The sequence below is a fragment of the Schistocerca piceifrons genome, chromosome 4 (assembly GCF_021461385.2).
Source record: "Schistocerca piceifrons isolate TAMUIC-IGC-003096 chromosome 4, iqSchPice1.1, whole genome shotgun sequence".
In the NCBI taxonomy this organism is placed as follows: Eukaryota; Metazoa; Arthropoda; class Insecta; order Orthoptera; family Acrididae; genus Schistocerca; species Schistocerca piceifrons.
The window spans coordinates 766,337,849-766,351,974 of NC_060141.1; the positions used below are offsets into that span (position 1 = coordinate 766,337,849).

The 14,126-nt window shown below is 38.2% G+C and overlaps 1 protein-coding gene across 1 annotated transcript in view; it reads right to left on the minus strand.

Moving 5' to 3' along the window:
• Positions 1-7,569: 7,569 nt before the first annotated feature.
• The window catches only part of LOC124794944 (transmembrane protein 214-B), a 154,356-nt gene continuing 147,799 nt past the window's right edge, over positions 7,570-14,126 (minus strand). Inside the window, exons 12-13 of the mRNA XM_047258658.1 lie at positions 8,535-8,686; positions 7,570-8,309 (exon numbers count right to left, since the gene is read on the minus strand). Coding sequence (XP_047114614.1) covers positions 8,183-8,309; positions 8,535-8,686 — 279 coding nt within the window. The 3' untranslated portion in view covers positions 7,570-8,182. The remainder of the gene's footprint in view (positions 8,310-8,534; positions 8,687-14,126) is intronic.

A 14,126-nucleotide genomic window follows, 5' to 3' on the forward strand; every position in this document is an offset into this window, starting at 1 on the left:
GCAAGGAAAGCGTTTCTGAAGAAGAGAAATTTGTTAACATCGAGTATAGATTTAAGTGTCAGGAAGTTATTTCTGAAAGTATTTGTATGGAGTGTAGCCATGTATGGAAGTGAAACATGGACGGTAAATAGTTTGGACAAGAAGAGAATAGAAGCTTTTGAAATGTGGTGCTACAGAAGAATGCTGAAGATTAGATGGGTAGATCACATAACTAATGAGGAAGTATTGAATAGGATTGGGGAGAAGAGAAGTTTGTGGCACAACTTGACCAGAAGAAGGGATCGGTTGGTAGGACATGTTCTGAGGCATCAAGGGATCACCAATTTAGTATTGGAGGGCAGCGTGGAGGGTAAAAATCATAGGGGGAGACCAACAGATGAATACACTAAGCAGATTCAGAAGGATGTAGGTTGCAGTAGGTACTGGGAGATGAAGAAGCTTGCACAGGATAGAGTAGCATGGAGAGCTGCATCAAACCAGTCTCAGGACTGAAGACCACAACAACAACAGTCCATAAAACATTATAAATATATTATTTACCCTTTACTGAAGAAATGAAATTTAGGACAAATGTCGTTTCACACACAATATGCTTTGAAGTAGAACATCATAGTTTTTCTCTTTGAAATAGACTCACCATGCAACACAGTCTGCACTTACTCATCTTTTTCTTTTTTCCATACCTTGGTTGTGCTGATTATGTAATTACCGGTAAATTGTAACACAAATTCAACACTGCCTCTGTTTATTAACTGTTCTTGACAATATATTTGTGCTTCATATATTTTAATGACTTTACCTACCCTTATAATTAGCACGGTCCTGGTTGAGATGGAGTTCAATCAAGTACTTTCATTTAAAAACATACCAAATACCATTTAGCTGGAAAAACTAATCATAAAATTATTTTTAGCTTCCATAATAAAACTCACACTCATACATGTTCAGCAATCAGTAATCACAGTCTTGCATTATGTACATCACCCCTGTCAGTTACTGCCACTGATTTGCATACCATGAGCAATCATTCAGTTCTCACCAGTGCAACAGATATTCTCTTATCAAGAAAAAGTTACAACCATATTAAACAAGGGTTATCAGATATTACTCTTCTGAAGCCACTGGTTTCATCCACGACTCCTAGTCATTATTCTTTTGCAATGGGTTCTAACAAATTCCAAACTGTTATGTGCCACTATGAAGGCATATCCTACTCAAAAGTCGTATGAAACTGTTTGCAATGACACCTTAATGCCTACAAAATGTCACAAATTACATCTGCTACTTACTACCCTTCACATTTGACCAACACCAATTATATATAAAGGACTGACAAAAACATGAATTCTTACAGTTATCCTACTGAATGACACATTCTGATTTTGCAGATGACTGGTTTCTTACATAGTAATTAGTATTTCCAACTCCACACAGAAGTAAAAAAATAGCAAAAGTAGTCTTAAATGGATTGTCAGAATAATTAAGAGTGGATTTGCCCTCAGGCTTCGACAACTATTCAAAATATTAAAAAAACACCAACAGAAAACATGTTAAACACAATAAACTGACATGCAACGATACTAATGTAATGTGAAACAGAAGCCACTGAGAGAGCGTGAGGGAGGCGGGGAGTGACACGACAAACTAAGGAACCAAGAGTTGTAAATGCACAAAATATCGCATGCCCTAGTTAGTTGACAATTTCTTTCTTCTTGCCGTTAGTAGATGTCAGATGCTGACTTTTTCACTTAAAAAACCTGACTTGTCAGTACAATTTTCTTGAAAAGCCTTTATGTATAAAGGATCACCACAAACACAACACAGCACAGATTGACAAGCACTGTCACAAACAGGTTAGATCAAAAATTTTTTGTTGTTTATGTTAACATACCCAACTGACAATTATTTTCACTATATCTTCTCCCGAAACTCTAATACTGTTACACCATGGTGACAAATAATCTGATATAGCAAGTATCCATTCCCAGCATAGCCAAATGACTGGCTCAATGTTCTCACATAGAATAGAATAGTAGCGTGAAACATTCTCTTCAGCCCATCTGGAAAGGTTCAGCTCATTACCAGAAAAACAGACACTATGATGAAAACTTAAACTGGAACTCTTGTGTCTCGTGTGTGTGTGTGTGTGTGTGTGTGTGTGTGTGTGAGAGAGATATATATTTGACCAGAGATAACCACTACCATTTACTAGCACATCTGTTAGCACGACAAATATGAAAATTTGGTTACACCTAAGGCTGCACCTACAACTGCATCCAGAAGTTGCCCCCTGTCGGGTAAAGGGTGAAACGCACCCTGGTGTCGTCCGACGTGAATGCCTACACTGGGTTTGAGCCGATTTGGGAACAGTGCGCAGCTGACGCATGTGGGGTACTGGCTGCCAGCTGCCTTCGCATACAAAATGGAAGAGATTACACTGAGTGTCAACCTGGTGTACTGTCATCATTCATGAGTTTCCACACTGGACTCAGTTACACACTATAGGTCAGCAGTTGCAGTTGTTGAGAAGTTATCATGAGTGATTCGTATTATGATTTTTTGTGTTGACTGCTGCTAGACAAGAATGTTCGCCTTGAGGACTTGGGTGCATCATTTTAATTAAGACAGATATGCAGGTGAATTTTTTACAACTTGCCAGTCACTGCGAAATTTCCCAGACAAGTTCAAAGACTATTGCCGCATGTGTATAGAAATGTTTGGCTAAATACTTGAAGGCATAAGAGACAATATAGCTGGTCATTTCAACATCAGGAACTGTATCGCTTCAGAAGAAAAACTTACAATCACAATCAGGTAAGTCAATGTTAAAAACAGCTGATTGCCTTTTTTTTATTGTGCGCAGTATAACTGGTCAAATAATATTAGAATATTATAAATAAATTCTGGTGCCTTTTTTTTATTGTGCGCAGTATAACTGGTCAAATAATATTAGAATATTATAAATAAATTCTGGCATCAGTTAAAATAAAATATATTTATTAACATAGACATATATTTGTTAACGCTCCTTCACAGCAATATTAGAAATTATTAGCATATAACCAACTGTTGACAAGTAACTAAGTATGACCTGAAAATCACAATGAAACAATTGTTTGGTTCAAGACTGACAAATATCAGCACTCAATGTGATGAGGAAAATTGTGGGAAAATAAACATCTAGTTTATACATAATGACATATTAACAGTACATGTACATTAAAATGAGTTGCCATCAGGTTGTTGGGCAGGAGGACTACACTCACAATGGAAGACTAATTTTGGTCGTAATTAGATGCACCTGGTGATGGGTACGGTGACGGTTGTAACAATGGTAAAGGACATCCAGCGTGTGTTTGTTTAAAACTTGATGATCTCCCATCATTTTTGAAGTTCTCAGCTTCTAAGGCTTTTGTAATGTCCTCGAAGATTTTCATATGTAGTCTCATTTTCTCCAGCTGATCAAGTTGTTTGACTGATGGCAGTAAACTCATGAAAAAGGAGTAGTAGCCATCATCCTGATATTTCTGTTTTCGAGAAACATGCAGCTCAAATAGGTTGATCTTCCTTTTATCAATGTCCAGAGCCTGTGAATCACAATCATATTTTTTTACATGACGCTCTTAGTCTCTTTCTGTCTGCTTTCACAGAAGACAACATAGATGCAGACATCTTTCGTCCTTCTGCAGAGAGACACATTTCACCACCATTTGTACTTTCCTCATTTGCTGCGGTGGGACTTTGATGATGTGGAGATGGTTCATTCTCTTTCTCTGTCGCAGGCAAGTTTCTTGAGCTGGGCCCAGTTGTTATAATATCTTTCAAAAACAGCATGCTTTTTAAATAGGGCCATTTATCAGACGCAATAGCTTCCTGACCACTCCTGGAGTAATGTTGTATTTTATATTTTTTCCTAAAAGTGTCTCGCAAGTTCTGCCACGTTTCCCAAGCCTGTTCACCTGAAAAAGGAAACATAAATCTCACAAAATCAACACAGAAGGCGTATTCTTTCTTCAGAACAAATGTTCTGTTATTGTTTATGTGTGTCTAAGATTTCTAAAATATCACTAACAAAGGCTACCCACATCATCTGAGTAATATTCTAATACCATTTCACTGTTTCAGGTACTCAGCAAACGATATGGAGGAATTTCTGTGACTGACATCTACCTGTTCCTTATTCGAAAAACTTTGAAGGATTACATGAGCGGTGCAATTTTGTTCATGTAGTTTGATGCATCGATAACAAGCGTATCTAAATTACATGTCCAAAACAAAGTGGAACAACGTTTTTTAACTACAAAAAGTTTTTTCAATAGTTTTACAAGCTGTGATGGACTACCGTTGTTGATTTACTTTTATAGATGTGGGAGGTATGGAGAACAGTGACGAAGGAATGTTTCCCGCTTCTACATCGTCTGCATTCTTAGAGAACTGTCATGCTATGCTACTGCAATCTTCACTTGTCAAAGGCATTGCTACAGATGTGCAGTTTGTCTTGCTTGGAGATGATGTGTATTCTTTGAAAATTTATCTCATGAAACCTTATACCAAACAACATCTCTCACATGAAGAAAAAGTTTTCAATTAGAGGCCATCAAGGGCTAGAAGATGTGTGGAGTGTGCCTTTGGTATCATGACTGCTAAGTGCCGTTTACAGGAAAAATGTATTGAAACAGAACCTGGTGACTTCTTCAACTCTGCAAATTTAGAAGAAGATGTAATCGCATCGCCATGTCAAGAAAGTTGTTCATCAAGAACGTTCAACAGACTGTCTCAACAGTCTCAAATTATCAGAAACAAATTCAAGTCATACTTCACTGGGATTGGTGCCGTTCCTTGGCAAAACGAATGCATTGAACAGTATTTTAGCAATTAAAAGCTTACTTCTTTTCGACAGCTTGATAAAAAAATTATATGTTAAAAGTAATAAGATTGAAATTAGTACTGATTTGTAGTAACGTATATTGATTTGAAAGCAAGCATTAAAACTATTGCAACATAGCTTCAATACTTACCTTTGACTGATAGTTGCTCCCCAATAGATTCCCACAGTTCTCACTTAATATCTCGGTTATGGTAGTCTTTAATCCTCTGGTCCCACAAGAAAGCATCATTCCTCACAAGATGAATTAGAAATTCCATGTTGATCATCCCGCTCATGGTGCACTGCCGGACTGCACTGCCAGACTGGAAACAAACAAGTTCGGCTGGCCAATCCAGCAGTACGGTGCTGGACGGTGTCGTACTGCGCTTCTCCCTCCAATGTTTGGCACGTGCATTAGCCACCTGGTGTTTGTTTTTCACTCTGGCTTTAGCCAGTGCCGGATCGGATCAGAACGGACAACTTCCAGATGCAATGTAGGTGCAGCCTAATTTATAGTCTATTGATTTAATTATTTACTTTTATTTGCTCAACTCACTGACAGTCATACCAAGGGTCAAGCATTAGATTTTTTTGGACAAAAGTAGTGGAACAAACATTTGTTTCAGGAACCACAGAGAAAAATATTCACGAAGGACTATGACTGTGATGTCACAGAAAAGCACTCCAATTTGTTGTAAAATGTAAAAGCACCTAATCTCTAAAGCTTTAGCAACTATAGCTGAGATAATGATCCACAAGACCATTCACCCACAACAGAAACAACAAAATTATCACTTAGTCTCTGATAAACAAGGAGAGAAGTGAGGTTGTAACACATGATTAAGGTATTAAACAGTAATATAGTACATACTGAAACTGGAGGCATTAGGGTCACTTTCTCATCAAGAGATAAATAGCTTTCAAAATTTCAAAACAGTATCACAAAGTAAGCATTACCTAAAAGACTGACTTTTGTAAATTTTATCCCTGACAGCAATGTTAATAGTTCCATATGCACATGCACACCTCCAAATGAAAGTAGGTTGGCCCAGAACAAAATAAAAATTTCAAGAGCCCTAATTTTACACATGGAATTTGCTTTCTCAGGAACGAACAACGTAAACATTCTAAATGCAGAAAAAAATAGAATTTTCTGACTCAGTTACTGTTAACTGGTAAATTTTGCACATAAGACGTATTATTTTCAATCTATCCAAAAGACATATGTAGGTGGAAATTATGTACTTTTTTTTTAAGGTAAGAATAGGATGCCTGAGGTTGGCTGCATGCCACTAAACATATCACATTAGTTAAGAGTAACAAATAGAAAACTGTGTTTCATGTAATTACTAGTAACCACCACAGACATAATAGAAACTTACATTTTTAGAATTGAGAAAGTCAAGTTAAACACAAGAGCTGGACAAAATGATGTGAACACTCACTCACTGAAGCAACAACCTGGACAAAATAATATGGCCAAAATAATATGAACACCCACTTATGATAGTAAAGACCCAACATTGGCATCCAAATTGTTTCAGTTCTTACTGAAAATTAATGCATTTCAAACTTGAATGGTACTCAATATTATTTTATACTACAGTGTCAAAGAAACTGTTCCAGTTACTTAAGATGTACTGGAGCCTGTAGAAATCAACGAAGCAATTTATTACCTTATCAAGCAAATCATTGACATTTACAGTTATGAGTGCGTATCATTATCTGGAATGATGTTATTTCCTTCTGGCAAAATGTCTGTGGATTCATATTACGCTTACCTAAAATAGTTCATAGATTATAGCATGGAAGTTTTTTTCCCCCTCCTTTTCAGTGTCACAAGAAGACACCATTACAGAATCCCCACTGTGTGCTCCTGTTTGAAGAAGAATGACTGCCTTTTGCATTTTCATATTAACAGAATCTTCCGTAGGTTCTTGGTAGAACAACATTACAATAAATGAAAAGCACCAGTTTGCACTTTCTCTGGTTTTCTACATAAGCATAGACATCCTGTGGTAAAAGCCAACGTAAAAGTTAAGATTGTCAAATAATACTATCTGTTTCTACTTGTCAGTAGCCCTAATTTTATGCTCCTTGCACCATTAAAGCTTCTTTTTTCTGCATTTGCTTGGGTACAAGAGGTTTAGCAACAATAGTCCCCCCCAAGTATTTTGTTTATATAATTGTCACAATATTTAAAGGACCAGATCAGTTTGTGTCCTTCCATGATAATTTAGCTTTTTAATCTTTGTCTCCTCACTATGCAGTCGAAGATTTTCTTACTTTTTTGGTCCCTTCTTTTATTTCCATTTGCGACTGTAAGTTTATTTCTAATCTTATTCATCATCCATTTATGGATTACTGGAGCTTAACTTGTCAGATTCTATAATTTGAATTCCAACTGTTAGACTACTCATATTTCAAATCCTCCTCTTCACCTTCTCTCTTGCGTAATGCCACAGAATTGAGCAATTTTTCCTTCCAACATACTTGTATGTCATATTTCCTTTATCTATTCCAACCTGGCAAGCAACAGATTAAGTGCGATTGGCTTTAAACACACACATGTGCGACCCCCCACCCGCCTCCCAACACACACACACACACACACACACACACACAAAATAAAATAAAAATTTCAAAGAGAATATGATGGCTTGGGTTTAATTTAATTAAACTGGTTTTCAAATAACACAAGATAACATTTCAAATAAATTTAATATCATTAATTCTCCATCACATTCATATGCAACAGCAGGTTCCTACATTGTAGAACACTGCCTTATTGCTACAACCATGCATAATAAAACTCAGTATAAATAACAAAAAATCTTTCAAATCCCTAACAATTTTACAAGTCGTCACAATATTAGTTAAAAAACTTACTAGTCTCAAAACGTAAGTTCAGTCTCAAATATTTAGGAATGAGAGAGAGGCAGCACAATGCAAACTGCACTAATTACATGCCTGAACTGAAAGTCATTTTCAAAAATTACTTTCACATACAAAAAATTCAAAAATTAATCTAGTGGACCAACTTTTTAAAATTTTACAGTATACGAAATACAGACTGTCACCATTTTCTCAAATGGTGACACAGTAAGCTCAAATGATACCACACAGAATGTGTCCATAAGTATCAAGAAAATACAAAACAACAATAAATTTACAGCATGTAATTTTTATGGAAATGTTTATTAGTTGGTGAATTCACAGACTTTTTACTGGTCCCCCCTTTGCCAAAAACTATTTTGGTAAGTGATACATTTGACATGGTTTCATGTGAGGCACTAGACATTTGGTTACAACATGTCAATGTGTTTTGGACAGTGTTTGAACTTTCTGATACACCCAATCATATGTCCGCAAAGCGTAGATTTGTGTTGTATTTAGTGCTTCCAATGAATATTTCTGGATATTCTCTGGAGACAAGGAACCACTGTAAAAGACGAAACTAATTTATTCAAAAACAGACTAAAAATGTACTGTGTCGCTATAAATAAATGAACAACACATATATACAACGATATAATTAAAATTACAGAAATATTGAAGTTAATTTTGCCACAGAGTATCGATTGTAACAACACATACTAGGTCAACCATGTGTGAGTGTGAGTGTGTGTTTTACAGAGAGAGAACAAAGAAGAAATGGTATCCTTACGTGAAAACTGTATTCCTTAGCCATTCCAAGGCTACATTGACATATTCCAGTGAGCAGTTCCACATTGCTATTGTGTAATACACTGTCATGTTCCACACATTGATGGAATGCTCTTTTAGTTTCTCCAATAGACCCGGTGCATAATGATTCACCTGTAAAACACAGTCTTTTGCTGACATGTACAAAAAATGCAAAATTTAGGGCACCTGATATTTAAATATAGCACATCACCAATAATTCCATAACAATGATCTAACAAACACTGATAAGGATTTAGTGCAGCTGCTTTTATCTGGTCTACGGAATTTGGAAATCAGCTGTAAGAGTAAACCCAACTGAGTTTGAGTTTGTATGACTAGCACACTTAACAGCAAAGTCATCAGACCCACTTCTCAACTGTTTTGACAGGATGTAACTTAAAAAATAAAAAAAATCAAGACAACATACTAAGAAATATTATCCCCAAATGAACCCTGATTCACTCTTTCACATACTTACCCACACCCAAGCAAAAGCACATACCACACAAAACGCACTATACCATAATTGTATAAAACCTACTGTTAAAAATGCAAATAAAATAACAATAATAATAAACAAAACAAGATTCCCAGGATCCACGTACGCTGTTTTCCCTTCTTGCCTAGTGAATTTTTCTAGATCTCTGACAACAGAGAATGTTCCCACATGTAAAATGATCAACTGTAACTCCTCATAAATGTTATGTAGATGGTGCCCCCTCAGCATTTATTTGAATTAAGATCATCATACTGACTATAATAAGATGCTTATCACAGTGATTATAGCATTCTTCAATTATTTACAAGCTATGGGGCATAACCTGCATACAATGTATCAAAACTTTGCAGTAGGGATAGCCAACAATTCTACACATGTGCGGTGTTCTTGCACATGTGCAGAGCTCTCTCCTAGCCATACACTTCACTCACAATCACACAATACTGAGCAGGAAGATACTGGAACTGCGAATGCGAATTATTTTACATGTCAGGGCAGTCACACAAGGAACACTGAATGGGTTGCCTGCAGTTGGTTTCACATTTCTCAACCACATAGACAAAATAAAAAACAAATTTTCACTGTTCTTTATTTGTGGTGCACTGAAGTCACTATTAAATTCTTATCTGGTACAAACTGTAAGCATATGGAGAGAAGCAAATAATTTTGCAATTTTCATCTGTCAGGTTGCCAAGTAATTGGGACTTATTTAGGTTCAAACCCAAAAAAGCTTTCATGCACATATATTGATCAAAATATTGTATTAGGTTTGCAACCTCATTACCAAGACATAAAAACTATCCCTGAAGAGAACAACACAGAACTACTGGACATTTTTAATGTACAAGAATTTGTATTTTGAATGAGAATTACACTGCAGATTGATCAGTTACATTTGCATATGCACGGGGTGCTGCCAATTGAAATGGCAAACAGTACCAAGAACAGTTCAAAAATAGATGTAAGATTGGCAGCGTCCTCAAAAGCCCACAAAACTATCCTTGTAATTTTTTCAATGCCACAATAAATTCTTCAAAATTAGCATTTTCTTAAACACCAGATGTTCACGGAAATGGATGGTGTTTTCTGTCAGAATTTGTCCCTTCCACAATGTGATTTTTGTTTTAACTGCATCTTCATTAAATCAAAAATAAGTTGTTTCTTAGCTCGCAATGTCTTACTGTGGACAGTGAGCAGTCAACTCCGCCGAAAATACAAGGTTTGCAATCCATTCTGAATGTTCTAATTTTTTCCTGCTTTGCTTTTTCCTTCATAAATTCAACAATTGCAGGTTTTAAAGTGAAAAATAGTTCCAGGCATGCCCCTTGACTTAACTGACAGACATTACTTTGCAGTAATATTATGTATAAATGTGACACACCCTTTGTTCAATTCCACCGAAAACTGTTGTGGCTGATAGTGTAGTAATGTGTGAAATTTCAGAGATTTTACTATTTCTACCACCAAATTTCTCATATGCTCCATGCCTGCAAATCTAGCACAAAGTGCATTCTGAAGTACAGTACAATGAATCCCATGCAAATCATCTGTCAATCATTTTAACTTTTTGCCATTTCATCAACAACTAAACCTCAACATTCTTTCTGCATGGTGTTGTAATTTTCCATGGCAAATCTACAGTACCCATCAATTATGTGACTGCATGATAGTTATTGGAATTCTCATTCTTCTTCTCCATCACTCAGATTCATTTTTAAAGGCTTATGATGATAGATTGCTAGACTTCCTATTTTTGTGCAAACAGTTACTGGATTTGTTAACTTCCTTTATCTCATGAACAAATAGTGAAGGATAAAAAGTGCTGACAACACAATTCCGCCAAACTGAAGAATGTTCTGACAACTGAAAAAATGTTGCACTGCACAGCTAAATGTAATGTTGCACTGCAGCAAGTACTTCCAAGAAGGACCGCCGAGCAAAGCCGAGACATACCACGCCTCGGCCTGTATGCATGCAGGCATTGTGTACAAGTGCACTTTTGCACACCCTGGCTGACCCTGCTTTACCTAATCAAGGCCGCAGTTAATTCTGGTCATCATCATGTTCTGCACACAGCTGAGCATAAGTTTCTGCCTCTCCATCTATCAATGTTCAAATGCGATTGATTGCCGAATTCCGCTTTATATCTTTGTGCTATCTTTGCCCTTTAGACCCAAAAAGTTTTCCAGAAATGGTCAGCAACCTCTTTTAGCACAAAGAGGCTCAAAATATCTTGACCACAGGCTTAATACTCTCTTACAAATGACAATAGTACGGAGTTATCAAATAATGTCAGACAAAATTTGCGAGTCCAAAGCATTGTTGGGTGGGAAATGTTATGCAGGGAAACATTAAACGGCGCATGTACTTTTACTGCAGCTGTTTGAATATCTGTTATGTAAGAGTCTGTGGAGAAGTGAGATGTCATTCAATTCGCACAGATTAATTATGAGACTGAGGTCACATTACAAATATACATCTTCATGTTTTCATGGTGCAGTGACTGACCCATGAAATTTTAGGTGTGCAGTCACACAAACTTTGTAACAGTACAAATAGTTCCGAAAGCTAGGTAATGTGTGGCTTTTATTTTTGTGTGTGTCTGTTGGTAGTACTACACGATATTATGTGAAGGATAGATTGCTACTCAGCATGTAGAGGAGATATTGAGTTATAGACAGGCACAACAAAAAGACTGCTAAATGAGTAAGCTTTCATCCAAAAGACCTTCTTTTGAAAAAGACAACATACACAGGCAAATACAACTCAAACATAGGTGAGCATTGTCTCTGCCCGCTGAGGCCAGGCTGGGAGCAACTGCGCACGAAGGCAGAAGCAGTCCAGGTTGTGGGGGTGAGTAGGAGGCTGTGACAGGGAGGGGGAGGGGGAGGGATAGCAGGGTAGGGGTGGGGGATTATGAAGTGCTGTTTATGGAAGCATACAGGAAAAAGGTGGGAAAAGGGTACAGCAGCTAGGTGCAGTCGAGAGGTTAGACAGAGGGTGGAGAGGAGGAGGGGATGTAACAGGAGGTAAGTATGAAGAAGACACTGAAGTGGAGAACACTGTGTTGGGCAGTGTGCTCAGCAACTGGATGGTCCAGCTGTTTCTTGGCCACAGTTTGTTGGTGGTCATTCATGCAGATAGACAGCTTGTTGGTTCACATGCCCACGTCGAATGCAGCACAGTGCTTCCAGCTTAGCTTGTAGATCACAACTGTTTTCACATGTAGCCCTGCCTTTGATGGGATAGATGACGCTTGTGACAGGACTAGAATAAGTGGTGGTGGGAGAATGTATGGGACACATCTTGCATATAATTATATTACAGAGATATGAGCCATGAGGCAAGGGGTTGGAAGCAGGGTTTGAGAGGGGACAGATGAATATATTGCATAGGTTTTTTGGGCAATGGAATATCACTGTGGGAGGGAGGGGAAGGATAGGGGGTAGGACTTCTCTATATCCAGACGGTGGGACATGGGAGACGATGGGTGACTGGACTAGGAGGGTAATTTTAGTCTGTGAAGGCTGCAGCAATGTCTTTGGTGTATTTGGAGAGGGACTGCTTGTCACTGCGGAAGCGACGGCCATATGTGGCTAGGCTTCATGGGAGGGACTTCTTGGTATGGAATGGGTGGCAGCTGTCAAGTGGAAATATTGATGGTAGTTGGTAGGTCTGATATGGATGGAGGTACTGATGTAGCAATCAGTGAGGTGGAGGCCAAAGTTAACAGTCTCACTGTCTCTGCAATGGAAATACTTTTTTACCGCCTTTCTCATCAACAGCAGAGCTATCTGTGAAAGCAGTCATGTGATCTACAAGCTAAGCTGCAACCACTGTGCTACACTCTACATGGGTATGAAACTAACAAGCTGGCTGTCTGCATGAATGGCCACTGACCCATCGTGGCCAAGAAACAACTGGACCACCCAATTGCTGAGCACACTGTGAACATAACATTCTCCACTTCAATGACTGCTTCACAGCTTGTGACATATGGATCCTTCCTACCATCACCAACTTTTGTAAATTATACTGGTGGGAACTCTCCCTGCAGTATATCCTACATTCCTGTAACCCCCCTGGGCTCAATCTTCATTAGTCACTGTCTTTCCTTCACCCACCCCTTCCCCATTTCCACTCCAGCACTACACAGCCTTCTATTACACCCACACAACCACATTATTTTTACTTCTCTACTTTTACACCCACCCATCCTCCTCCATGCCCACTGTTTAACCTTCCAACTGCACCTAGCTGCCCCACTCTCTCTCCACCTCATCCCTGTATGCTCCTACAAGCACTACTTCACTGTCTCCCACCCCTATCCTGCTATCCCTCCCACTCCCCACCACAGCCTCCTCCTTACTCCCACCATCTAGACTGATTCTGCCAACATGTGCAGTTGCTTACAGTGTGGCCTTAGCAGCCAGAGACAGTGGTTATATGGGTGCGAGGTGTGTGTGTGTGTGCTCTCTAATTCAGAAGGCCTTCTAGCCCAAAGGTTACTCATTTAGCAGTCTTTTTGTTGTGTCCTGTCTGTGACTCAAGATCTCCACTACATGGTGAGTAACAATCTATCCTTTACATAATATTGTATAGTACACTAATAGACGCGCGCAAAAATAAAAGGGACACACTACCTAGCTTTTGGAACTATTTGTACTACTATAAGGTTTACACGGCTGCGCACCCAAAATTTAATGGGTCAATCATGTGCCTATCAGTTGTTTTAAAATGCTACTCCTGAAGGCGAGAGACACTGAGTCTCTTGTGCCAATAGTTACAACTCAACATGTGTTCTGAGCCCATTCACATTCAGTGTTAGCATATGAGCCACATATTGCAAAGTTTTTGTCTCTTCTTTTCCTTCTATGAATTGAAAAACTAGAGGACAAATGTGTTCGCTCAAGTGGCCATCAACTCGCAGCACTGCTCATAACAAGAGTTTAATATGTATTTCAAAGTCCACTTGTGGCCACTGACTTTTGTCTGTTCCCTTTTGTTCTCCCCTTCCCTGTCTTTGTTTGTGATGTCAATTTAGGCCAAACCAGGTATTTCTTTGTTTTCTCT